The 25,685-nt window shown below is 33.9% G+C and overlaps 2 protein-coding genes across 5 annotated transcripts in view; one reads left to right on the plus strand and one right to left on the minus strand.

The window, feature by feature from the left end:
- Positions 1-1,234: 1,234 nt before the first annotated feature.
- On the minus strand, positions 1,235-21,974 carry Fam76b (family with sequence similarity 76 member B). Of its 4 annotated transcripts, none has more exons than XM_027951402.2 (10): positions 21,591-21,974; positions 20,703-20,767; positions 19,828-19,882; positions 18,682-18,837; positions 16,584-16,783; positions 12,689-12,736; positions 12,418-12,498; positions 11,628-11,760; positions 8,448-8,549; positions 1,235-3,858 (listed from the first exon to the last, which is right to left on the minus strand). In XM_027951402.2, exons 1-10 carry the CDS (start codon positions 21,675-21,677, stop codon positions 3,769-3,771), a joined length of 1,017 nt encoding a protein of 338 aa, XP_027807203.1. In that variant the 5' UTR covers positions 21,678-21,974; the 3' UTR covers positions 1,235-3,768. The 4 variants fall into 4 exon arrangements, with proteins under 4 accessions (XP_027807203.1, XP_027807202.1, XP_027807201.1 ...); XM_027951401.2 differs by having other exon boundaries at positions 11,628-11,763; positions 21,591-21,973; XM_027951400.2 differs by lacking the exon at positions 21,591-21,974 and adding an exon at positions 21,075-21,487.
- A 708-nt stretch (positions 21,975-22,682) lies between these two features.
- The window catches only part of Cep57 (centrosomal protein 57), a 46,139-nt gene continuing 43,136 nt past the window's right edge, over positions 22,683-25,685 (plus strand). Inside the window, exon 1 of the mRNA XM_027951378.2 lies at positions 22,683-22,947. Within this exon, the coding sequence (XP_027807179.1) occupies positions 22,903-22,947 (45 nt within the window). The 5' untranslated portion in view covers positions 22,683-22,902. The remainder of the gene's footprint in view (positions 22,948-25,685) is intronic.

Raw genomic sequence — 25,685 nt, forward strand, 5'->3', positions numbered from 1 at the left:
ACTCAAAACTTGGAATGGAACCACCATTTGACTCAGCTATCCCACTCCTCAACCCATATACTCAAGACTTAAAAATCAGCAAACTATAGTGCCACTGCCACATCAATGTATACAGCAGCTCAATTCACAATTGCTAAACTATGGAACCAACACAGGTACCCTTCAACAGATGAATGGATAAAGAAAATGTGGTATATTTACACAATGTAATATTACTGGCAAATGCCAATAAATGTATGGAACTGGAGATTATCATAAGTGAAATAAGCCAATACCCAAAACCAAAGGCTGAATGATCTCTCTGATATGCAGATGCTAACACACAATAAGGGAGTGGAGGGAAGAAAAAAAGTTCATTGGATTAGAATAAGGGGAATGAAGAGAAGACAGGGATGGGATTAGGAAAGGCAGAATGAATCAGACATAACTTTCTTATGTTTATATATGAATATACTACCAGTGAAACTCCGTATCACGTACAACCACAAAAACAGGAAGTTATATTCCATGTATGTATATGTCAAAGTATATTCTACTGTCATGTATATCAAAAAAGAATAAAAATTAAAAAAAAAAATCCTTCCCACCAAATAGCTTGTACTAAAGTAGACTGAATCAATAGGAAAAAAGACTTCTAACTTCTAATGCTTAGCCTGAAAAAAGACTTCTAACTTCTAATGCTTAGCCTAAGCCATTCCTCACATATCTGTTGTTCTGGGATCTTATATTGGGAAAAAGTAGCTGGTGGGGGGCATATTATTTATAGCAGGGTCAGTAATAGCCCTTGAAGAAGTCTATGCTGAATATCCTTGGAATCTGTGAATATGGTACCTTATAGAACAAAAGGGACTCTGCATATATGACTATATTAAAGAACTGAGATGGGGAGATTATCCTGTTCATCTAGGTGGACCCAATGATGTCCAAGAGAGGGAAAACTATATGATGATGAAGGCAGACACATTTGGAATTTCATACTTCTGGCTTTGAAGACAGAAGAGGGGTCAACAGCTCACAGATAGCAAGGGAAGCAGCTCTAAAAGTTGGAAAAAGCAAGAGAACACATTCTCCCTTAGAACCTCTAGAAGGAACCAGTCCTTCCAACACCTTGCTTTTAACCTACTGAGACAAGTTTTAGATTTATGGCCTCTAGAACTGTAAGAGAATTAACTTTGTTGTTTTAAGCCACAAAATGTGTGGTAATGTTACAACAAATAGAAAATTAATACATACAAACTTTTGCCAAGTTTTTATTGTGAAATATTGGATTTAGAAAAAAGTACAAAATGTCAACAGATGTGTACAAGTACAGTATTTCAATAGTCTATACATGTGAACAGCTTACCAGGTTCACTGCCGAATGTTTATTTAGACCAATACAATCTAAAAAGGACTGCAATATTCACAGGCTATTAATACACAAGTTACTTGAGCCAAAATGACCCTAACTGGTAAATGCTAATTAATTGTGGAAAACAGGCTAGAAGCACAATACAGCACACCATAGTATCCCCTTACAGGCCCACATTTAAAGAATATCAGCTCATTATGTCAATACACTACAGATCAGGACTGGGACTCAATTACTAATTTATACAATTGTAAAAAATTTAAATTATAAAAAATAAGGTCATGGAATAAAGAGAGAGTATTTAATTAGGAAATACTGTGAAGCCCCTAAATGGTTTTAGCCTTGAAATATATAAAGCTTAATCATTTAAACTGATTTTCTATTTTAACTTTAGCTAATGGGAGATGGGCAATTTTCTTGTGAAGCATTTTCAGGAAGGTATAAAAACCATCACACAGTTTACTGCAGATCATAATCACTGTGGATTGACAAATGGCTATGAAACCAAAATATAAAACATTAAAATTTTTAAAGAATGATCATCTATGAACTCAGCAAATATTGAAAACACTGAAATCCATGTTAAGGCAGTATCTACCATGGTTGAGAGTACTAAATTTAAGAAGAGTACTGCATGAAGGTCTCATTTTTAAAAACCAGCTTAATTTTTCCAAATATGGCTGATTCAATCATTTACTATTTCTTGAAAATTACCCTAGATTATGTGTTTCCAATTGGACAAAGATTAATGAGCAACTATAGAATAGTCCACTGAAACAAGAATGTTAAAAAGAATTGCTATACTCATGTCCTTTATAAAGCCAATTTGATATGAAATTCATAATCAACATTTAAAAACAAAACCTTCAAAATAGATCAATTTAAAATTTACTGGAAATTTATCTTTACCAAAAAATTCCTAAGGGAAATAACTCTTTTCCTCTATACAGTGTATATTTTATAATGCCTGAGGGTTTTAATATTGAACTAAAAGTCTGAACTGATATTAAGTAGATCAATTTCCACTATAGATTGAAAAAAACTAGATCCGAATATTAGTCAATAACTTCATGTAACACACCCCACACTATCTTAACCGTTTTTTTTTTGTAAGCAATTTTGAAGACTTTGAGACAATTTACTTATAAATAGTGCCTGAACATTATAGTAGACTCAATTTATTCAAAGGTAAGCACAGATTTGATTATAAAAAGTTATTTAATTTTCCAGATTTGCATTAAGTTTACAAAATAAGTATTGTGCACATAAATATTAACTTAGATAACCACAAGTTATGGGGAAAGCAGATATATGGACCGCTGCAGAAACATAAACTTTAAAGAAATTTTATATATAAAATATGTATATAAAGTAAAACATGTAATTCACAAAATATGAACATGAAGCCACATACCATAAAAAATAAAAACACTCTATCAGAAATGATTTAAAATTAAATCTTTAGGGAAGTACTTCAATATAATTAAATGAATTCAATGACCAACAGCTTCCCTTATTACATAGAAAACCAACCACAAATCACCTAAAGTCTCTATGCATTATCAGTTAGTTCTTTAATGCAACCTCAAATGTTATTAGCAACTTTTATTTCTTTTGAAATAGGCTTCTATACATATGTATTTATATACAAACACTTATTGAACATGATTTTAAAACAAATTGTATGTACAAAATATCAGCATTCCTATAAATAAAAACATTAGGTGGCAAAAAGGCACTTGTAAGTAAAAATCTACAGTAGTTTTTACAAAACAAAAACACATTTTACCTTGGATACTGTACAATAAATGTTAATTCCTATACCAGTAATGAAAATGCTAGGTTACTAACTAATGTTAATGATGTAACTTTTAAAAACATATTTACATATACTCTGAAGTTCATTTAATAAAAGCACCATGATTCTCTCCTAAATTCATGTTGATGCAAAGTAAAAATACAATTCCAAAAAAACCAGTGTTCACCATTTTCCTGTTTAAAAGTTTTTGTATTTCTAAATTGAAAACTATTTTTTTTCTGAAATTAGCATAGTGTTAAACAAAAACCCAAAAAACCCTGCTGCTCTGACTTCTTAAAACCATACCTACCTCTATTATTGCATGTTTCATTTCATAAAGAGCACTACTCATGCACTCCTTTACAACTGTTTAATACTATTGCTGGCAAGAATTTCCTGGATATCAAATAATTAGAAAGTTACTTCAAACCAGTTGAAGTTTTTATTTGAATGTTTACAACTTAAAAAATGCTGTATATCAATTACAAAAAGTGAATAGGAAACACGCCAAATTATTTGGTGTGCAAAAATATTTTCTACAACACAGAATTTAAGGGCTTCACAGAATTTTTTCCCCCAAATTTACACTATAAGCAGAAACACTAAATAAACAACCTTTTCAAGGAGATGTTAGTATGCTTCCACTTTTGTCAAACTTTTTACCCTTTGACAATGCTGCAACCTGTTTGAGTAGTTCTCTGTTTTTGGCCTGTGAGAGACAAAAATTCAAGATTTAAAAAGTATGAAATATTATAAAGTCACACTGCAGAATACTGTTTTTTTCATTTCTATAACAAAAGATTAAAAATAGTAACAGATCAAATGAAAGAGTTGGTGTGTTTAGATTCTTCCTTTTAAGATTAAACAGGTAGAAGAAAAAATTCTAGATATTGGTTTAATGGATCCTTTTTTGGTAAACGTCAGTATTAATATAATTTATGTCCAAAGATAAACTTGGTCACAAAAAAGGCAACAAAGTGAGTCTGCTTAAAAGGTTCAAGTTTTAAGTAGGAGAAACAATTTGGTCCTTTATTTTAAAACATGACATGAGCAAGCTGTATATAGTCTTTCATTTGATTTTTACCTTCTTGTAGAACAAGCCTAAGCAATTTTTTAAATAAAAATTATCCCCTTCATCACTTCACCAAAGATCTTCTTGTTTTACATACCCATTAGAACCACTCTTCATGATCTTATTTTTGTTTCTTTAATTGTCATATAGTCATCTGATACTGGCTTTGTAGGATCTAAGTCATTTCTATCATTAATGCTTTTACTTTCAATAAAGGCTATTTTTTTTTTTTTTTGCCAAGATTCAAAATTTCTTTGCCAACAACCTGAACTGAACTTTAACACTGCACTATATAATGTCCCAACCATCATTGACAAAGACATTGCCCCTCGATCCAATGTGCTACAACAGTCACTAGTGTTTCGTGTAGAGGACTGTCTAAAGTAGCTACCTTCAATGAGTATTTTCATATTTTGACTGCCTTTGCCACTCTATGCAGTTTCTTGACTCTGGAAACTTTGATAAGAATCTCTAGTATGGGGTAAAAATGGGAGTTCATAACCCACTTGAATCAAAGTGTGAAATATGATATATCAAGAACTATGTAATGTTTTGAACAACCAACAATAAAAAATTAAAAAAAAAAATCAGGCTAAAGGATAAAAAAAAAAAAAAGAATCTCTAGTACATACAAATATATTAATGATCAAGCATTTGCCAAGTTTTTGATCCAAAGTATAAAGAATGATAAAAATGGTTTGAAATCTGAGCGCTGTCCTAAAAATAACAAAAGTTTTAAAGATATCCTTCTGTTTGAAAACTACTTTAATTCACAGGTTTTAAATTCTTCTATTTAGACAGACTTCTTTAATGTTAGTGCTTCATTTTCTACTTTAATTTTAGCTTCTGTATGGCCAGATAATATTCTGCCTTTCCTGTATGCCATCTTAAAGTAGATTCTTAGGCTATGTACTTCTATTCCCCTGAACGTCTACAAACTCTTCCTAAGTAACACGTATGGCCTCCAAAATGCAAATATTTTCAGTGGTCTCTTATATGTGCAACCAAATCATCTTTCATGTTTGGCTACATGATGAGTAAGATTTTCATATTCAATAGTTATTAAATAACTAAAATGGTAATTACTTTTCATTCAAAATCAATATTAACTTCAAATTTAGAAAGTCATCAAAATCAAAAAGGAGTTTTATTTTCCCTTTAAAATGAAACAGCCTGAAAAACAAAAGGACAAATCAAGCAAGAATGCTTAGGAGTTGGAAGTTGGAGGAAATCAAGTAGCAATGCACATTTATTCAATTTATTATTCAGCGGAACAGTTACGGTCAACGTGGTAGTTTAAAAATTTTCACTAATTGTTAGCTACACATTATTTAATTCATGACCATAATGGATCTACTGGCTAAAAGCAGGAAAATTAAACAGAAATTTTGAAATACAAAGTAATGAAGGGGCTATGCCTACAAAGATCTCCCCAGATCTGCAAGTTACATGTATATAAAAAATTTGTACTAATATACCAAATGGTTAAAAAATGAATCTCCAAATTCTTTTCTCAGACATGCTGAGAAATTTAAAAAGAGCTTATAATATTTATATTCTAAGTACAGAATTCAAAAAAATAAAAATTAATCTTGGAATAATTTTTTTTTCTGTTAATGATTTAGCTGCCAATTTTCAATCTGCAATTTATATATTTAAGTCCCCAAACCACATTACTAATGATTGTTGATAAACTATGTAAGCAAAACCCTTTAGGATAAACAGTGTATCTGTAAAATGGATACAGGCTCAAATCTGTCTTACTCTATAATTAGAGTATATTAAAAATAAATCTTTATACTTTTAAATGTTTTATCCTAAAAACTTTTCTTTATTATGAACTCTACGAAATAGAAACTCTTAAGCAAATTAAATGTTAGCCTAAAGGAAACAAAATCGAAATTAAGAATTACACAGATCCCACTTTAAATTCTAGCTCTGTCACTTACCTATTATGTAACCTGGAGTATAACTTTTCATTTGTAATAAAGAAACTTAACTACCCACTTTGAAATCAGTTGAAAGAACTAATCAAACATATCAAGCAGCTCCTAATAAAACAACCGGTACATAGTAGGCATTCAAATGGTTCCTTTTCCCTTTTAGCCACTCATCTACTAAATTAACACAGATTTTATTTGGTGTTCTTGGTATTTAAGAGCTATTTTCCACACTTTTGGGAGTTACACTCAGGCTTATTCCTAGGTTTGATCGTTAAATTTTTTTGTGAGCTATTAGAGCAAGATAAATTATACATTACAGAATTCAGTTCCTTATCATAAAAAGATAAGAAAATAATTAACTGTGTTTACTCACCTCAGTAGAGAATCCTACTAGTATACTGGTTGCTAAAGGGAGTGGGGTAAAAAGATGGCACTTAGCTCTGACAGAACGTCTCTAGCAATAACTCAAAAGGTACAGGGAAGATGAGGATGAAATAGAAAACCTGAGTAACTTGGGTAGTGGGAGCCCATGAAGAATAGGTAAAAGGATATGTAAACCTGAGGCAGAAAATGCAAGTTTCTATATCATTAATTATGTGAACATAGTTTCATTTAAAAAATGAGCACAGCACTTAACTCATTTTAAGAAGCAAAGAAAACAATGCATGTAAAATCATGCTGAAACCATCCTAATTCTATGTAAATATTAATTACTCCAACATCATATGAAAATTCAGCTACCAAACATCTGCAAGGTTTAAGATAACAATCAGGCTAAAAGCAAAGAGGGTTTTCTTGTGCTTACAACTATGATTTATTTATTTATTTATTTATTTATTTATTTATTTATTTCAATGATCTTTTTAACAGTGGTAAGTACCAAGTTAAACCATACTTAACTATTGCTCACAGTTATACTGTTATTTCATTCTGGATTTACTTCAGAGCTTTGGTTACATTGCATTAAATCAGAAATTATCAGGTTGAAGATTATACTTCACGTAATCATTCAGCATTAATAATAAATGTGAATATCAAAACTCAAAATACTTGATGGTGGGTGAAAAACAATAATTCATGCACAAGAAGTCCAATATAAGATGTGGGTAATTTCTCAAGACAGAAGGACATTTCCATAAATCACTACTCGTTCAACAAATCATTTGAATGCCTACGATGTTCCAGGTTCATGAGGTTCCTATTTAAAAATTTTGAATAGTAAAGTCAGGTTTAAGACCAAGCAAGCTATACCTAGAATTTCAACAGGTACCTAAATTCTACTCCATTTAAACAACTTGCAAAGATGTTTGACAAGTACTAGAACCCAAGACAGAAATAGCAAGTATCTCTTAATGTTACAATATTAAACAAAAACAAAAACAAAAACTGGGGCAGTATTAATACCTGCCTTTCAAAGATAAACTCTTCTGTCAAATCTGAAGTCTGTGTGCTGGCCTCATCTATGCTTTTAAGACTTAACAATTTCTTAACCTTTCTTAAAATCCTATTATTCATAAATTAGATTTACAAATATCAGAATATATACATTGAAGAACATATAGTTAACTTAGTGTGATTTCATTTCTAAATGTATGAAACATAAGTAAGAGTAAACTAAGGGAACTTTTTTTTTTTGTTTACTAAGGGAACAATCTCTATCACATGATAGATGCTCACCATCCTTGAATGCCAGATATTAGGTTCTACCAGCTTTGCTAGTATGATTCTCAGATTTACCAGCTATTCTCTATATTCAAATCCTGCTTACTGTATTTTGGAATACTCTGAGATTAAGGAGGAGTCACTGTTTGGCACTTTGCAAACCACAGTACACAGATTAAGGACACTCTCTTGACTTCCATCACTGCCCACAGCATAAACTTCCTCACTCAAGGTCTTGAGAACTGGTTTTCTATGTCTACTTCCCTTTTTATTATCTAGAAGGAAATAGGAAGAAAGATTGCAACTAAAAACCTTACTTTCAACTTAGTTTCATGAAAGTAATATTTAATTTTTTGCTTTTAGCCCAATGATCAATATACCCCAATTATATCCTCTTCTGAAAATTCCATTTAAAGTTAACACAAAAGTTTTCAGGATTAATGAACTGAATCAATCACCTTTTGAATGATTTCAAACAATAATTTTTTACAGGAATTAGGATTAAAAACTTACAAAATCACATATGCATAAAATAGATACTAATACCAATCTAAGTCAATGAATGCCATTATCAAAGTTTAGTCCCCCCCCCCCCGACACTATATAAATAATGTCATTTACCTGAAGTTGTTCCACAGTTTCTTTGTGAGCTTTTTCCATACTGTTCATCTTTGTTCTCAAATTTGACTCTTGGTACTGAAAGTCTGCCTTTAGTTCAGTTAACTGAAAGAATAAGAGAAAAAGAAGATATATATACACACACATACATACACACACTATATATATATATATATATATATATATATATATGCATGCCACCTCAAAATATATATCTCCGCTCATATAAACAACATTTAAATATTTCTCACATTTTTATGAAAACAGATGTTAACAACATTTTCCTGAGTTTTATAATTTAGTTAGAATTTGTTCTGTGAACTGATGAATTCTGTCTGCTTTTATTAAACTTAAGTTGAGATTTTTGTTTTTGGCTTCAACGGACAGAGCTACATTACTGGTATACAATGGACATTACTGGTATACTAAATTATGTTAATATATTAGCGTTTCAATTAAAATGTAATTCACATTAGTATAAGCAAAAGTAAACATTTAAACTAGTTTTGAATTAAAATAATCTTTCAGTGGTAAAAGGAAAAAAAGTTTCACAATGGGTAAGTATAAAGAGGAATAGTCCTATAAACCAAGAGCTGTATTTATTTGTAAATTTATGTCCAGGATTATGTGCACAATACTACCACAGTAACATTTTCACTTGAGATAAATAAGGAGAACAAAGCACAGAAATACAACTAATGTAGAATGAGAAGGGAAAGATGGTTACCAAAAAGTTTAAGCTAAATTAGCAAATATAAGAAAAAATCAGTGGCTTGAGAAAGCGAAGACTACATGTCAAATTTTTAATAAACACAAATAACATACACAAAATATCTCATCCAACTAAAAAGTAAGTGATTACATACATGCAGAAGCTGCTTTAGTGTTTTCAAGTGTTTTTCATTATGCAAGATTTATTTTTTTTCCCTATCATTATCCAGTATCCAGTAAACCAAAAGATATACAATAGCAAAAACAAAGTCACAATGTCTGAAATTCCTCTTTCCAAATAAAATCCCTTGCTTTATCATATTCAAATAACTAAATTTTCTATTTTTCCATATTATAGAACTCCGGTTCTGAAATGCCAGTTCACATCAGATCAACTAAGGTAATTATTCTATTCACTATATTGTAGTTTCCTCCAATGTATAAACTTCTGTAAGATAAAGACTGTGTCTTATTTTTCTTTGTACCCCCATGACCTAATGTCTAGCTCTAGAAGTCAATGAAAACCTGAAACAAATTCAGAAAAATAACTTGTCTTAGATTTAAAAGAAAAAGTTACTAACTTACTAGATTTATAATTATGTTTCTTACAACACTGCTAATTTCAATCCACTGGTTTTTTTAATTTTTGTTTTAATGAGGAACACTAACAACAACAGCAGCAACAAAAAACCTTCAATCAACTAAACTAATACAGAATAGTAATGGCAGAGAGGGAAAACAAGTCAGTATTCCACAAGTGTAACTACTTGGTTTTCGAATCTCTGCAATTTTGCAGTAAGTTTGGCATTTTATTCATCTTTTCTCAAGTTTAACGTAGATATACTTGGCTTTGTATAATAAAGTTTCTCTAAAATTTTGTGCATAGAAAATATTTCCATAAAGGCATTAATTTTAAAAAATGTTATCAAAAAGAACTATAAAAACTACCTATAACTATCCTATTTTATCTAACATGTCAATTTTAATTTTCCTATACTAAATTTAAAGGTACAAATGTATCTAAATAAACATATCCATCAAAGGTGAGAAAATGTAACAAAAAAAGTTGTTGAATGCCAGAAGTAAAAGCCAGTTCAGGCGCAAGTTCTGCTACTATGGAGACTCGGAGATAAATAATTCATGTGTGTATTTATAATCATGTCTTCTGTTTTTTGGGGGTTACCAGGAATCAAACCCAGGGGTGTTTTTACCCTGAGCTGCATTTCCGGTTCTTTTTGAGACAGGGTCTCACTAAGTTGCTTAGGGCCTTGCTAAGTTGCTGAGGTTGGTGTCAAACCTGCAATCCTCCTGCTTCAGCCTTCCAAGTTTTTGGTATTACATGTGTGCACCACGCACCACCACACCCACATGTTTTATACTCTTAAATGGAATGTTTTTAATGTTCTTCTACTGCATAAGACATTTGTTTAATATAGGCTAAACTGCATTCTCTGGGATAACAAAACAAGTACAAGAGTAGGTTCTACCCTCAAAGATCATAAAACATTGGTAATGGCATCCATGAGCACTTAAGTCAGAAGCTATAGTACACACTTTGCCTATTCATTTAATCACTTTCCCATTCAATAAGAGTAGCAGTGATGGTTATTTTTTAAATGAGAAAACCAAGGCCTAGAGAAAAGGAAATATTCTGCTCAAGATCACAAAATGACAGAACTGAGTTTGAACCTTGAGTATGGCTAAATGTCTTCAAAATCCATTTCCTGCTCCATTCTTGCCCACTATTATCCAAACCTAATATCATGGCTTAAGAAAACCTTAAATCCATAATTCTATTAAAATTCCTCTTTTCCCTAAAAGGACAATGTATGTGATATTCCTATTAAGTTAACAGAGAAACTAAGTATCAGTAAGTATGCTTCCTACAAAATGATCTTAGATACCTAATGCAAATGAGTACTACACAGGAAATTCTTATACCATTACTTTTAACCAACAGTTAGTTGATCTGGACTGATAAAAACAAATCATCAGTATATATCAGAGTATATTTGATTACTTTCTTAAACCACAAGAACTCACACAATATTCCAATCACATCTCATTTTCAAATTAAGTTATTAGACCTATTTTAAAATTACATGCTTAGTGAAAACTGGAATTATTACTACTCTAATTAGCTCTCAGTTAATTCTTAGAATCACAAAAATTCTGAAAGACCATTTTTACTTATCTTCATTAGTTAGTTGGTAATTTATAAGAATCGTGAATGACAAACATTACCAAAGTATTTAGGAAAATTTCCAATTATCAAGTGATAGTCAAGACATTATTCTTTTTTTTTTTTAATAGTTTTTTAGTCATTGATGGACCTTTATTTTTATTTATTTGTAAAAGGTGCTGAGAGTTGAACCTAGTACCTCACACATGCTAGGCAAACGCTCTGCCACTAAGCTACAATCCCAACTCTGGACATTATTCTTAAGCAGCTTCAGTGAACCATGCTCTTACCTTTTTATCTTTTTCTAAAATGGTCTGGTCTCTTTGCTGTAAGAGACGCTTAAGTGACATCACCTCTTCTTTCAGTTGACTTATAAGGACAAAATTGTCTGTTCCCCCACTATCTGCTGACTGATTTATAGAGCTACTAAAAAAAAAAAAAAAGGTAAAACACAGTTAAATAAAGTAGAAGAAAAATCAGCATGTGTTCAAATTGCATAAATTAGACAATTCCACAAACATCCTTAAGGCTAATGCAAAAAAATATGTACCTGACAGAAATGGATGCAACTGGCAAATTACCTTACTAATGGCACACATTACATACACCTGCAGAAATATAATTCAGTATTAGCTTTTAGGGGGTCAATACTTCTAGTGTAAAGCAATAGGCAGCCAATTTGTACAGTAACATCAGCAAACTTTTGGCTAATGAACTAAAACAAAGTCACACTAAAAATATTTCAAATCTAAAAACATTTTCTAAGTAGGTCAATTTTAAAATATCACAATCAAGATTTGTGTTTCCTTGAAGAACAAATACAATAATGTTCTTTATTCAATGTTTTCTTGTTTTCAAAACCCAAATTCATTCCCAACTAGAACAACAAAAGTTTAGTGCCACTTTCTTATTGCCAAAATTAATCTTTTTTAACTGATGTTTATTCTTCTAGATGACTCAAAGAAGTCAGTGTAGAAGACACATGTTTCTTTCTATTCTCTTATCTAGTAATAACTGGCAATCAACCATAACTGTTCAGTTGAGTTAAATTTTTACAGCACTAAAGGAATTCATTTTTACCTATCTCCATTAGATGGCTTAGATTCCAATTTGGGCTTTTTCTTTGGAGTTTCATTCTGAATTGCTGCAGAGGATTTATGGCTGAAACCAAACATTAATAAGAATAATTAGATAAAAAGGATAGTAGCACCAAGTGATAAGTTATTCTTCTTCCCCTAAAATTTTACTAAACCACACTGATACTTTTAAAGTCTAAGTAACAAAGTTAAAGGAATATCACACTTACAAGAATACATTTCAAATATTTCGGAAAATATGTTAATGTATTTACCTCTGTTTCCACAGTCCCTGCTCTTGTTCTGGACTGAGATTGCTGATTCTGAAAAATACATAAACAACATCTGATAACAACACTTATTTAACACATATTTAATAGCATTCTTTCTCAATGGAATCAAATCATTAAGTCATAAACAAAACATTATAAATCTTTTGTTCAGAGAAAGGTGTATTTAATTAAATTTTCAAGCTAACCTAATATATATTTTATATATTATATTTTAATGGAATAAATTCGAATCAAATGACTCCTAGCCACATTAAATTTTCAAAAACATGTTCAGTGGTAGAGACTAAACTTTCTTGTTCATCATGAGTGCCAAAATTCCATTTAATATACCAAGGGTTGGGGTATATAAACATAAAAACTATAACAGGGTTCTATAATTATAAAATCTAAGAATCACTATACTTCAGCTGCCCTTAGTATTTCATACAAAAAATTGTATCTTTAAAGTCAAGACCTTTTTAATAATCCAAAATGGAGACACTTTCTTTCAAGGAACTCAATTTGCTCAGAATAATGCATCATGCTGGCTGAAGAACTATCTTATTTCCTTTGATATTTTCCTAGTTTTCCTAAGAATCTTCTCTGAAGTCTTTAGATCTTTCTTTAGTCAATAGTCTAGAGAAGGCATACTGAAAACAATTACAGATTCACAGTAAAAATGATTTTCCTTTGACTTAGAATGATGACGTCAGATTCATTTTGCCATGTTAATAAATTAACTTATAACTTATTATGAATCCCACATTTTCTTTCTTCTGAACTTGCACTTTAGTCAATCCTTTACTAATGTCTTTATTCATTTAATAGGTATACAGCATCTCCCGCAAGCCAGATATTATACAATTTAAGAGATTAAAAACATGTAAGCTATGCAACATTGGGCAAGTTATTCAAAATTCCTCAATCTCAGTTCCCCCATCTGTAAATGGGTGCAGTGCATTTCTTACAAAGACAAAAACACTTCGTACAGTGCTAGCATATACTTTTGTTTTAGCTATGGGAAATATTTAAGCCAAAGTAAAAAACAAACTGTGTTCTTAAGAATCATTTTTAAATAAATAGTAAGTTGAGGAAATCATAGCTGTAACTCTTTATCAACCTGAGTTACTCTTTTGTGTCAACGAATGGCAATTCTATTGAGAAATTCTTTTACATATTTCACTAACAAAATAAGCATTAAGAAGCCAAATAATCATACATTAATTAATAACACTAATTAGATACTGAAGTGAGAACAATCACATTAATACTACTTATCAGAAATCTTGGAATCCCCATCTTAGTTTTCTGAGGGGTGACCATTCCTGAATCCAAACTGAACTTAGCATCATAACTGCTGTGACCATGACCATACCATCCCTGCACACCAATCACCATCTATCACAATATGTATGTTTCTCATATTTGTTTTGATCTATTCAATTTATCCCTAAAAACTAGCTGCCTGTTCATGAAATGGACCATCAAATATAAAATGGTAAAGTTGGCCCTCCATATCCTCAGGTTCCACAAAAATGAGGATTCAACTAACTGTGGATGAAAAACATCATTAGATTGTTGTTGTCTGTACTGAGTACAGATTTTTTTTCTCCTCATTATTCTCTGAACAATACAGTACAGCAATTGTTATGTAACATTTACATTCCAATGGTATGTTAAATAATTTAGAGAAGATTTGAAGTACATGAGAAGATGTACAGAGGTTATGTGCAAAATCTGTGCCTTTTTTTTTGAATTTGGGTTTTATTTATTCTTATTTTCTTTTTTTTTATTAGTTGTTCAAAACATTACATAGCTCTTGACATATCATATTTCATACATTTGATTCAAGTGGGTTATGAACTCCCATTTTTACCCCGTATACAAAAGGCAGGTTTTTTTTGTTGTTTTTTTTTTGATTCTGAAAACTGCGCCTTTTAAAATAAGGGAACTGAGGACTTGAAACCAATTGCCAGTGGATACTTATTAATGACTATATATTTGTATTTCTTTAGTCAAAAGAAAAGAAAATTGCAAAGTGAAGACTGTCCTTTTCCCTTTTATTTTAGAAACCTGTTATTCTTTCCAAAGATTAGGTTACTGCCACCTCATTTGATCTTTCAAATATACTGATTGCTTTCTTTCAAATCATGCTAAGACAAATCTATCCACAATGACAGGGAAAATAGACATTCTGGCAGAGTCTTCAGATTAGGTAGGCAGATGCCATTATAGTATATAATTATCTTGTCGTATTTTTTTCTCAAATCAAGAAGCAAAAACAAGGAAATTTTATGTACATTTTCCCTTTGGGAAACTGATAGAATGACCACAAAATTTCTTCAAAAGTGCCAAATTAGAATTGTAGACTACCAAAACAAACAAACAAAAAAAGAATTGCCATCTACTATATCATGCCTAGGAAATAAACTAAGAAACATAGTGCCTTGATAAATCCTCAAAATTTTCCAGTTCATAATCAAATCTTAATTAGGCAGAACTATTCTGTGTTCCAAAATGTGGTGGGTATCTGTTTTCTATATATGAAATTATATTTTAAATAACTATCAGAAATTAAAGTCATAGTAAAATTTAGGAAAAAACAATGAAGTCTTCTGAAAATGGGTGTGCATCATGTTCCTGATTTGTGTTTATGCATTCAATTGGTATTTTAATATTCATTTTTCCATGAGAAATAAAATCACTTTTTAGAAGTATACTACACACACAGAGTTAAAATGTTACTGCTATATAACTCCCCCTTGCCCCAAGTCACTTTAAAAAAATCAAGTTTCCCACGAATGAATAAAATAAAGGTCCATCGACATCTTAAAAAAAAAAAAAAAAATCAAGCACTATTTGTATTTGAATAGGGTTCCTACTTTGTGTTTTAAAAACCAGCAAAGCACCACTAGTTTAAAATATTAGTTCTCATACTTTGGTGACCTCCAAGATTAAGAATGCTTCCACAAGCCAGGTGTGGTGGCACACACCTGTAATCCCAGTAGCTCCGGAGGCTTAGGCAGGAGAATCACAAGTTCAAGAACAGCTTCAGCAATTTAGCAAGGCCCTAAGCAACTTAGCAAGATCCTGCCTTAAAATAAAATTTAAAAAAGGCAGGCTGGGGCTGTAACTAAGAGCACTTGCCTAGTACAGGTGAGGCACTGGGTTCCATTCTTAGTGTCACATAAAGATAAACATAAAGGCATCTGTCCACCTTCAACTACTAAAAAAATAAAAATAAAAATAATAAAAAAAAGGACTGGATATGTAGCTCAATAGTAAAATACATCTGGGTTAAATTCCTAGTTTAAAAAAGCATCTACAGGTAACAGGAAAGCACTCAGTGGAGTGGTAGAGCTCATGCTTAGCACTCATTAGCACTGGGTTCAATTCCTCACACCCCTCCACCAAACACACAAAACATGCTTCTACTAACTTCTACTAAGTCACAAGTGGTAATTTTACAAAGTATTCTCCAAAAAGATTAGATGTATTTTTTAGTCACTGGCTTATTTGCTTTTAATTAATGACAACTGGTGTAAATATAAATTTTTATAAGTAAAATCCCAATGATTAACCCTCTGAAAAAACTGAGGCTCTTGATAACTGAAATCAGTGAAGTATTCTCTCTGATGTATTACTATTTTGACTATGTATAATCATTTTATGTTATTCCCTAAATGCTCTATCATTGTAATTATGATAAACACCTAAACATTTTCCGTGTGTATAATTTTACACACTGCATAGTACATAACACAGCTTGAGATACTCAAGAAGCTTACAATATAAAATGAAAAGTAGAGCAGCACATCGTTAACAATGGCAAATAAACATCAATATGGCATTAAAACACTGGGAAGGACTTTAGAAAACCTGACTTCAAAGTACTTACTTGTGATGGCTACTGCTATGACGATGGTGATGATGATGATGGTGGTGATGATGTTTAGAATGATGCTGGTCTTTCTCCGTGAGAGATGAAGATGAAGAATTTGAATGAGAAGATCCCAGGCTCTTCCTTTGTTCTTTTGTCTTCTGTAAAACTCTCTTGTATGATAAAGTACACAGCCAGCACAGTAACTTTCCATCAACCTTTTAAGAAAATATTGGTATTAAATTAAATGTATTTATCTGTCTGTAAATGAAACCAGATAAGACACACTGCTCAACTTCTAGTTACATTTCACATATATGTGCAAAATTCTGTGAATACATATATTCACAGATCTTTGCAAAATGGAAGCCAACTTAGACTTTTCTCAAAACTTTTTGTTTTGAAGATTATAAAACTGGTTAGTATGATATATGGACTTCCATTAGTCCTGAGGCATTTTAATTGTGAAGAGACATTTTACCTTTTTTCTTATTCCTACAAAATAAGAATAAATTGCTGACATACTTCCAAGTAATCTAGTCTGACCTCTTAAGTCACTGTGTGATTATCAAAATGATAAAGTATTTCCTCAACAGTATTGTGAATTTACAGAAAAATAGGAGTGCTTAAATAATATAATTGATTCTCGTTATTTTCAGATTTCATATTTGCAGATTTGCCTTTTTGCTAAAATTTATTTGTAACCCTCAAAACAATACTTACAGCATATTTGTGGCTATTCACACCCAGCAGGTACATAGCACTGAAAAGTGTGCCACCAGAAGATACACATTCCCAATTAAGGCAGAAGGTAACATTCTACCTTCTTGTTTTATATTTCATACAATAAACAACTGTCCTTTTCACTAATGCTGTTTTATTTTCAAGTTTTTGTGTTTTCTCTTTGTGATTTTGTTTTAATAGTCCCAAAGAGTAATGATGAAGTGTTGCCCAGTGCTCGTATGCTCAAGAAGGCTGTGATGTACCTTATGAAAAAATACATGTTTTAGATAAACTTTATTCAGGCATCATTAGCACTACTGGTCATTAGTTCAATTAAATTAATTAGTCATATACATATATGTGCAATAAGGCATCTCTAAGGGTAAATACAAAATAATATTATATACTGTTAGATTGCCCAACATGCTATAAATAGACACAGGAACCTAATCTTGTATTTCACTTAGGAATTCAGTTTTCATCAATTCAGTATTTATGGCAACTTCAAATAATGTTAACTACTGCAAATAACGAGAATCAATTGTTATGTGAGTCAATGGAGAGGGAGAGAATTCTTTCCAAAATTAAGACAAAACCTATAAAATAGTTTCTGTCTTCTGTTTTTCACACAAAAAGTGCTGGAGGGGCATGTCTTACAACTAAGGTACATACATTGCTGTGGGGGGACCTGGGGAAGCCCCTCAAAGAGACAGTCATCCTCCAAGTCAACTGAAACTGATAGACAACAGGAGGCCTGTGTGAATGCTGATCAGCAGAAGAATGCCACATGCATACACATAATTATTAAGTCACTGTAGGTAGAGAAAAACAAACAATGGTTTCAAATATGAGCCCATATCAAAAGGCAGTAGACTAACTTTGAATTTTATGTGCTAATGTGCCATCAGGTTTTTTTTTTTTTCACACCAGCAATTTCAAGTAACCAGCAAAAGGGTAAATAGGTGAAAAGATTTACTCAATAAAAATCTGCCTCAGAAATCATATTGGGGGGCAACCAAATAGTGGAGAATAGCCATCACAGAATTATTTATTTATTATTTTTGAAATGGTGGTCTCACTAAGTTACCCAAGCTGGTATTGAACTGCGAGCCTCCTGCCTCAGCATCTTGAGTAGCTGGAACTACAGATGTGTGCCACCGTGCCTGGATTGAAATTTTAAAAGTACAGTGACCCTGATTGATTGACATGAATTCACATACGATGCAAACAAGGAAAAAATTCATTATTTTCAGTATTCTTTTGCTTTCATCTAACTATCTGCTTTCAGGACCCAAAAAATAATCATATCTGATCCCCATATCAATTATAAATTCTAGGTTGGTTGGTATATTATTTAATTTCAGGAAGATACCATAACATAAATAAAACATACCTTTCTTCTTCCTTCCTCCTTCCGATCAAAAGCACATTGTTGTTTGCACTGTTCACAGGTCTGAGGTGGTCCATACTTTTTTTCTGAATTTGTGCAACGCTGACACTTGGTACCGATAAATGCTGCAATTATGTTACAGTACTGACAAGGTTTTGGCTGAAAAGCAGACATACATTTTGACTGAGACATTAAAAAACATTCAAATTTGCTGCATAAAGTTGCTTACATATAAATGGAACTCTGGGATAAAATTAAGGAAACTAAAAGGTAAAAAACTGGTTTTCGCTCAAATATGTCATCTGCCATATTTAATAACAATTATGTTTCTATTCATTCAGTTAATATTTATTTGTAGAGTCATGAAACTCATTGTTACTCTATTAGAATGTTTAAATAATAAGATACATTTTCATACAAAAGCTGCACATAAAAAAAGCCTCAAAGAATTAACATAAAAGAATATAGGGACATAAAAAAAAATTTTATATATCCAAATTTGAGGAATGAACTTCTAATAATATCCTGTTACTGTGTCATTTGTGCAAAAAAAAAAATTTAACTTTTTGTCATATAAAGGAACACATAAAAATATACTATAGGTCAATCTTCAACTTAAAAAATTGACAAACATGTTCAACATAAATTATAATAAAAATATCTTGATATACTTGAATATTCAAAAGACAATTTTGATTAGTAGACTTAATGTGAACATTTTGACCAATAATAATGTTGCCAATATACCAATAATTGCTATAGTACACATGTAAGAGAATTTTTATTAGTGTATTATTATAATTGTTGTGAATAAGTAACTGAACTATATTGCTGTATAAAAATAGTTCTAAAGAGAAAAAAAAGAGTTTGTTTATGCAAATTTTATGGCTAAGTAGATTCTCAAAAAGAAGTCCTCTATATTTAAATGTTTAAAGAATAACTTTATACACAGTACTTCAAAAAAATGCATAGTTTGACTGTTTTTAAATGTAGTCTTGACATAAGACTATCTACAGAAAATTTCTCCCATGAAGTATTTTGATATGTTTGAATACATAAGCACATAACACTATATAATTTCTAAAAGTTTTTGTCTTTGTGACAAACATTAACTGACCAGTAACAAAAAAAATCTTAAGACATACTTACGGTCCCAAATTGCTTCACATTTTGAGCACACTTCTTACAAATTGTATTCGTTTTGCTGAAAGGAAAATATATAGAGATGACATTATGTAGTTTTCTGGGGTAATCAGCACAGCGTTGAGCTAAGTGTAGTACCTAAAACTTTAATTTAGTCCACACATTTTATTCAAAAAAGACAAACTTAAAGATTTTTTTTTAAGGTTGTTTTATCCAAATTTACTTTTCTTCCATTAACTTAAGTCAAATGTTATACTTCTTTATTGGGTATTTTTTTGTAAACGGAACAAAACAAAAAATCCTAATGTCTCCTCTCTAGTTTTACAATTTTCACACGTCACCATCAATGCACAGGATTATCAGTGCCTACCTAACTTTCTACTCAGCCATTCTCCAATAATTTGATACCCACTCATGAAGAAATCTGTTGTTCCGTTAGGCTACTTTCTTGTATGTGCTCTCAAAGTGCCTGTTAAAAAAAGTCTGTGCTATTCTTCCTGTGAATCAGTGACTTGATTGCACGCTTGGAAGGCATTTGGTAACACTACTAACCTTTCCTCAAGTCCATTAACATTTTGGATTTTAATAGCAACTTTTATATTTGCATTTTTGTTATCAAGACTGTACATTTTCCATTTATCCCTCTTTTTAAAAATTTACCCCTCTTTTTCTCATGTATAAACTGAACTCTAGTTGTAAAGTAAAAACCAGGTATTTTTTGTCAACATTCTCTGTCCCACCATACATAAAAGGTTTATAACTTAAAACTTCAGAAACTAAGGCATCCCATATCAGAGTAACACAGATATGGGATTATAATCCCAAAGTATTCCTTAGACAACATTTGCTTTTAACAATCAAAAACTATTCAGTATACAAACCTTTCTTGTTGAAATTCTGATCTGCAGTAAGTACATTTTACAATGGGATGTGCAATCCGACATTCCTGTAATAAGAAAATACATTAGTCAGCATCTACCTCAAAGTCCTGAATCTCACTTTTCTGGTAGAAAATTATTACCCAACCTAATCAAATGTCTAAAACATCAATAAAACCTGGCCCCCAACGTAAAAAATTGGGTGACTTATCATGTAAGTGGCCAATCACAACGTAATTCCTTAGGGAAGGCATAGTTGTCTTTGTCTTCATTAGATATGTGGGATATATTACAGATAAATTAAGAAAGCTGTCAGGGATGATTTCAAGGGTTGGTTAAATGTGAAACTACTTGTTATTTTACACAGTTGCTCACAGACAGCATCCTGGCTTTAATGGGATGGGAGGAGCTCCAAATCATAGAGCATTCTGTTCCCAAACCAGTCGCTTCGCTTTCCTGGACAGGGAAGAAGGATGCCATCAGCTTTGCGGCTTCAGGTTCCTAGCAAGAAAGTGCAAAAACCGTCCCCTGCCTCCTGGTGGAAGGAGAGGACAGACCAGGCAGAAAACCAAGATGAAAATATCTCCACCCCAGGGTTTCTGCGGCATAAGACAGGTGGCTGCTTCACTCAGCCCCACCCGAGACCCTCGGACGGTAATGGGGCCCGGCTCCCTCCTGGACTGCCTGGAAGAGGGTAGGATGCTGTCTCCCCTCAGGGGTCTTTCCCACCTGATGCCCAGACCCTCGGATAAAAGGGTCCCAAGGTGCGGAGGTAGGACTCCACAGACTCCCAAACCCCGAGGCGCCAGCGAAGAGCGGGGTGCCCTGCAGCGGGCACCCAGCCCCTCGGGATGAGGCAAAGGAAACCCCGCCCGCCCGGTGACCACGGACCTTGCAGAGCTGCTGGCCCTGGGAGAGCTCCTCGAAGGGATAACGCTGGGTACACTTGGTGCAGGCGTAGAGGGCCGAGGCCGCCATCCTGCTCCTCAATCTCCTCCTCCACAGCCGCCCGCTCCGAGGCGGGGCCCTACGGAGAACTCGGGCGCCGCCGCTGCCCGGGCCGCGGACTCCTCCTCCTCCCCCACCCCCTTCCTTTCGCCCACCAGGGCCTCACCGCAAGAGCCCCAGGCTCCGCGGACACCGCCGTCTCCCTCCGCCTACACTTCCGCCCCAGCCCACCCAGTGACGCTGTCCCAGCCGCTCCCGCTGAGGTCCCGATAGCGGCGGAGGGAGACGAAGCGGGTAGCTCAATGCGGTTTAGCTGCGCGACCGCGGATCCGCTTCCTTCTCCACCTCGCTTCCGCAACCCTGATTGGCTGCGGAGGACATCGCGTCACTCGGCCGCTCCTCCCAACCCCTAGACTCGGTTACGCGGGAGCGCCCACAAAGGGAGGAAGGCGCTGGCCAATAAGAGTCCGACGCTCTCAGAGCGCGAAATCCACTTCCAATCTGCCCCGCCCAAAAGTCCCGGTCGCCGCAGGTTTCAGCAGCACATCTTAGATTTGGGTCAGGGCTCCCCAATCCAATTGGGCAAATGTTCGCGAAGGTTTGCTCTCTCTCTCTCTGCTCCTTTTCATTTGACTTTCATTAGACTAAACCATTAAGCCCCTCCTATTTTGTTATTGGTCAGAAGGTCAATACTTCACCTGGAGAGGCGTCCCCGAGTCTAGCTCACGCTCTCTCGCGGGTCAAATCCAAAAGAAATGATGGAGTGTTTGAACTTCCGGTTCGTTTTTATTCTGCTTCAATCATTCCATTCAGTTGCCACTAGCGACAACACAAACCCTGGCTCACATTTCCTCTTGGAAAGGAATCCCCTTTGTAGAATCCCTTTGCAGAATTCCCTGAGTTGCCTAGCAGCCGGCAGCGCTACCAGGCCCTGGCAGACGCAGCTGCGCAATACTTGTGACGTCACCGAGGAAGAGGCGAATTTTCTCCAACCAAAGGAAGACGTCCGCTTTTTTGATTGGCTATAGAAGACGTCTGTTAGGACGTGTTGTTGCCCTCTCCGCGTGCGCTGTGAGCGCGGGTGTCCCACTGGGGGTGTGCAGCAGGGGTATTTAGACCCGGCGCCACTACCCCAACCCCTCCCATCAGGGGTTCGGCTTAGGGTCGCCCCTGGGGGGCGGCTCTCGAGTCTTGAAGTAGTAGAGAATCTAGACCGCTCCGGAGCTGCGGAGGCCCGCGCTGGGCAGACAGAAAAATGGCGACGGCATCGGTCTCCGCAGTTTCTGATTCTCAGTTCTCGGTAAGAAGTGATCGGCATTCGAATAGGCTTTAGGTTGGTTCCAGCGCCTTTTTACACTTCCACGTTTCAGGCCGTTTTCGGTTCCTCTTCTGACCCCATCCTGGAAGACAGCGTGGCGGTGGGGGGGGGGGTACCTAGATGGCTCCACGCTGTGCAGGTTTCTACTATTCCTAAGTCGTAGCTACACCCTCTAGCTTCCATTGAAACAGGCTGGTGCGTTTCTATTCTCATCCCTCATTCGCTTTGTGGCCTAGCAGGCCAGATTGCCTAATATTGCTGAGACTGGGCTTTGGCAGATCCTGGCCTGCGAAAACAGCTCCATTAGTCTCGTGAGTGTAACGGCTCCCCTTGAAAACTCGCCTAGGCCAGGTAGTCACTGAGCGGTGCGCAGTGTCTTGAGTGTGCGTTTTAGTCGTTGCTTATGCAGTTTTCTTTGCAGTGCCTCCGCCTCCTATCTCATGAACTTTGTTGCGTGATCCTTTAGCCAGAGCCCGCGCTTTCTGTAATGTTGCTAGGACTGCAATGTGGAAGTGCTGTTTGGGAGAGTCCACAGAGATAGTAAACATTGTTTTCACCACAAGAGTTACCAGCCAGTTTAGTCACTGGTATTTGGCAAATAGAAGTGTTGAACTCAGTGTTCTGGAAAATGCACACTGGGAAGACACAAGTAAATGTGATGAAGTTGGAGCCAATTTATAAATATTCAGTGCCTTGTAGACTGTTAAACTTTAAAATTATACAGATGAATAGGATAGAAATCTTACTCTGAAGGAGAGAAGCATTGAAGAGAAGTTATGCATAGATAATTATTACAGAGTACAGTTTTATAAGAGATACCATTACTAGAATAGTTTAAGGGGGGAGGTGATTAGCAGTTCTTGGGTAGGTTAGAGAAGATTTCCTAAAGGGAAAGTGGAACTAGCTACCTACTGAAGGAGTTGTAATTGTCACAAAAATAGCAGGAGAAAGCACCGCAAGAATTTTGATCTTTAGCATTTTGGGACTGGCTTATTTCACTCAGCATGATAGTCTCCAGGTTCACCATTTAGAGGCAATTGTCAAAAAGTTATTCACAGTGGAATAAATCTGACATAATTTTCGTGTGTGTGTGTGTGTGTGTGTGTGTGTGTATGAATACATCTCGATGAATCAATCCCACCATCGTGTACATCTACAAAAGTGGGGTCCTAAATTAGAATAAGATATATACCATGCTTGTATTATAGTTATAATAATTATATAAAATAGATTCTACTGTCTTGTACAACTAAAAAGAACTAATTTTAAAAAAAGAATTTTGAGATATGTGCCAAGACAAATAGATACTTTTTGAGGAAACTTGAGATAATCTGGAATAAACAGAGGTAATATGAAAGTAGAGTTGGATGAGATGAACTAGAAAAGTAGATGAAAATGAAAAAAGAGTAAAGAAGTCAGAAGAATATCAATAATTTCATAGACACTAAAAGAGAGAATTTAGGGGAATGCATAGTCACCTGGGGAAGTCATATTTTCCCTTAGTTTCAGTTTTTTTGTGACTATGATTAGAATTTTTGATAATGAGACCAGAAGTATCACAGGTATCCTTAGAATAGGGTAACAAGTTTCCAGAGCCTTCTGGGAGATTAAGGAAAAGTAATGAGTGAAGCAATGGGAGTTCTTCAAGGATTAGATCAGAAAAAGGTAAGATAAAGAGAAACTGTTAGAAACATGTCAGATGATTGAATTATACAGGGGATGTGATTGATTAAACTTGGGAGAGGAATACTTTTTTCCATTGCTCTCAAAACTTAATGCTTGGAGACCAAACCAGAAAGACTTCTGAGCCATTCTATGTATAATTCAGCCACTTGGTTGAGCAGTGCCACTGAGATGTAGTAAACCCTTGGTCCTTACAGTAGCTTTGAACAGAAATCCTTCCAGAGTTTCAGTTAGGAAAGCATAGATATTTTTATGCATTAAGCTCAGCTTTAATTGGATTCTAAGTATCAAGACTATGCTAATATTTTTACAAGTCAGAGTGCAACAAGTTTAATTACCTTGACTTGCTGCATTAAAATGTCTAATTTAGAAGTTACTATTTCTCAAAACAAAAAAAAAATTACTTGGTTTCTCAGTGCACAAGAAATGGCACTACTTAGTAAATGTCCCATTAGAAATAAAGCTGTCATTTACAACAGAATTTGAAAAGCACTTTAGATTATCAAACAGCCGATAATAAGTAATATGATATTAGAAAACTTTAAAACTACAACATGAAACCAGAAGGCTACTCATTAAGATGTCAGAGTTGTGAATATTAACAATTTGTATGTTTTACATTGATAAACCCAATACCAAAATAATTACAATAAATGGAGATGTTTTACACAAATAATAATCTTTAGAAAGCAGCTACCATATAAATCTCAAACATTGACAACATGAAAGCAGTAGTCAGTCTTTTTGGAGTATTTTTTTTCATTGCAGCAACAGCAAGATTAGCAACAGCAGGTAACATTTATTGTTTGTTATCAACTCACTGTTAAGAGACAACAGGAATACAACATAATTGGGCTTAATGAAATTAATACTAAGTAAAGGTATATAACATAGTGTTGAAACAGCAAAATGACTTTATGTTCCATCTGTTAATTTTTTAAAATTTATTCATTTATTTTTATTGATTTTTAATAAATGACAACAGAATGCATTACAATTCATATTATACATAAAGTATGTTCACACCAATTCATGTT

This window comes from Marmota flaviventris, chromosome 9, assembly GCF_047511675.1.
Source record: "Marmota flaviventris isolate mMarFla1 chromosome 9, mMarFla1.hap1, whole genome shotgun sequence".
NCBI lineage: Eukaryota > Metazoa > Chordata > Mammalia > Rodentia > Sciuridae > Marmota > Marmota flaviventris.

What these genes read in the sequence shown, in the direction of transcription:
- Fam76b (XM_027951399.2), bottom strand. Translation starts at nt 21,179, where the DNA reads ATGGCATCCTTCTTCCCTGTCCAGGAAAGCGAAGCGACTGGTTTGGGA. An exon ending in ATGTGAAGCAATTTGGGACC is followed by an intron (nt 18,838 to 19,827) that starts GTAAGTATGTCT and finishes TCTGCTTTTCAG; the next exon opens with CCAAAACCTTGTCAGTACTG. An exon ending in TTTTAGAAAAAGATAAAAAG is followed by an intron (nt 8,550 to 11,627) that starts GTAAGAGCATGG and finishes TTATTCTTTCAG; the next exon opens with TTAACTGAACTAAAGGCAGA.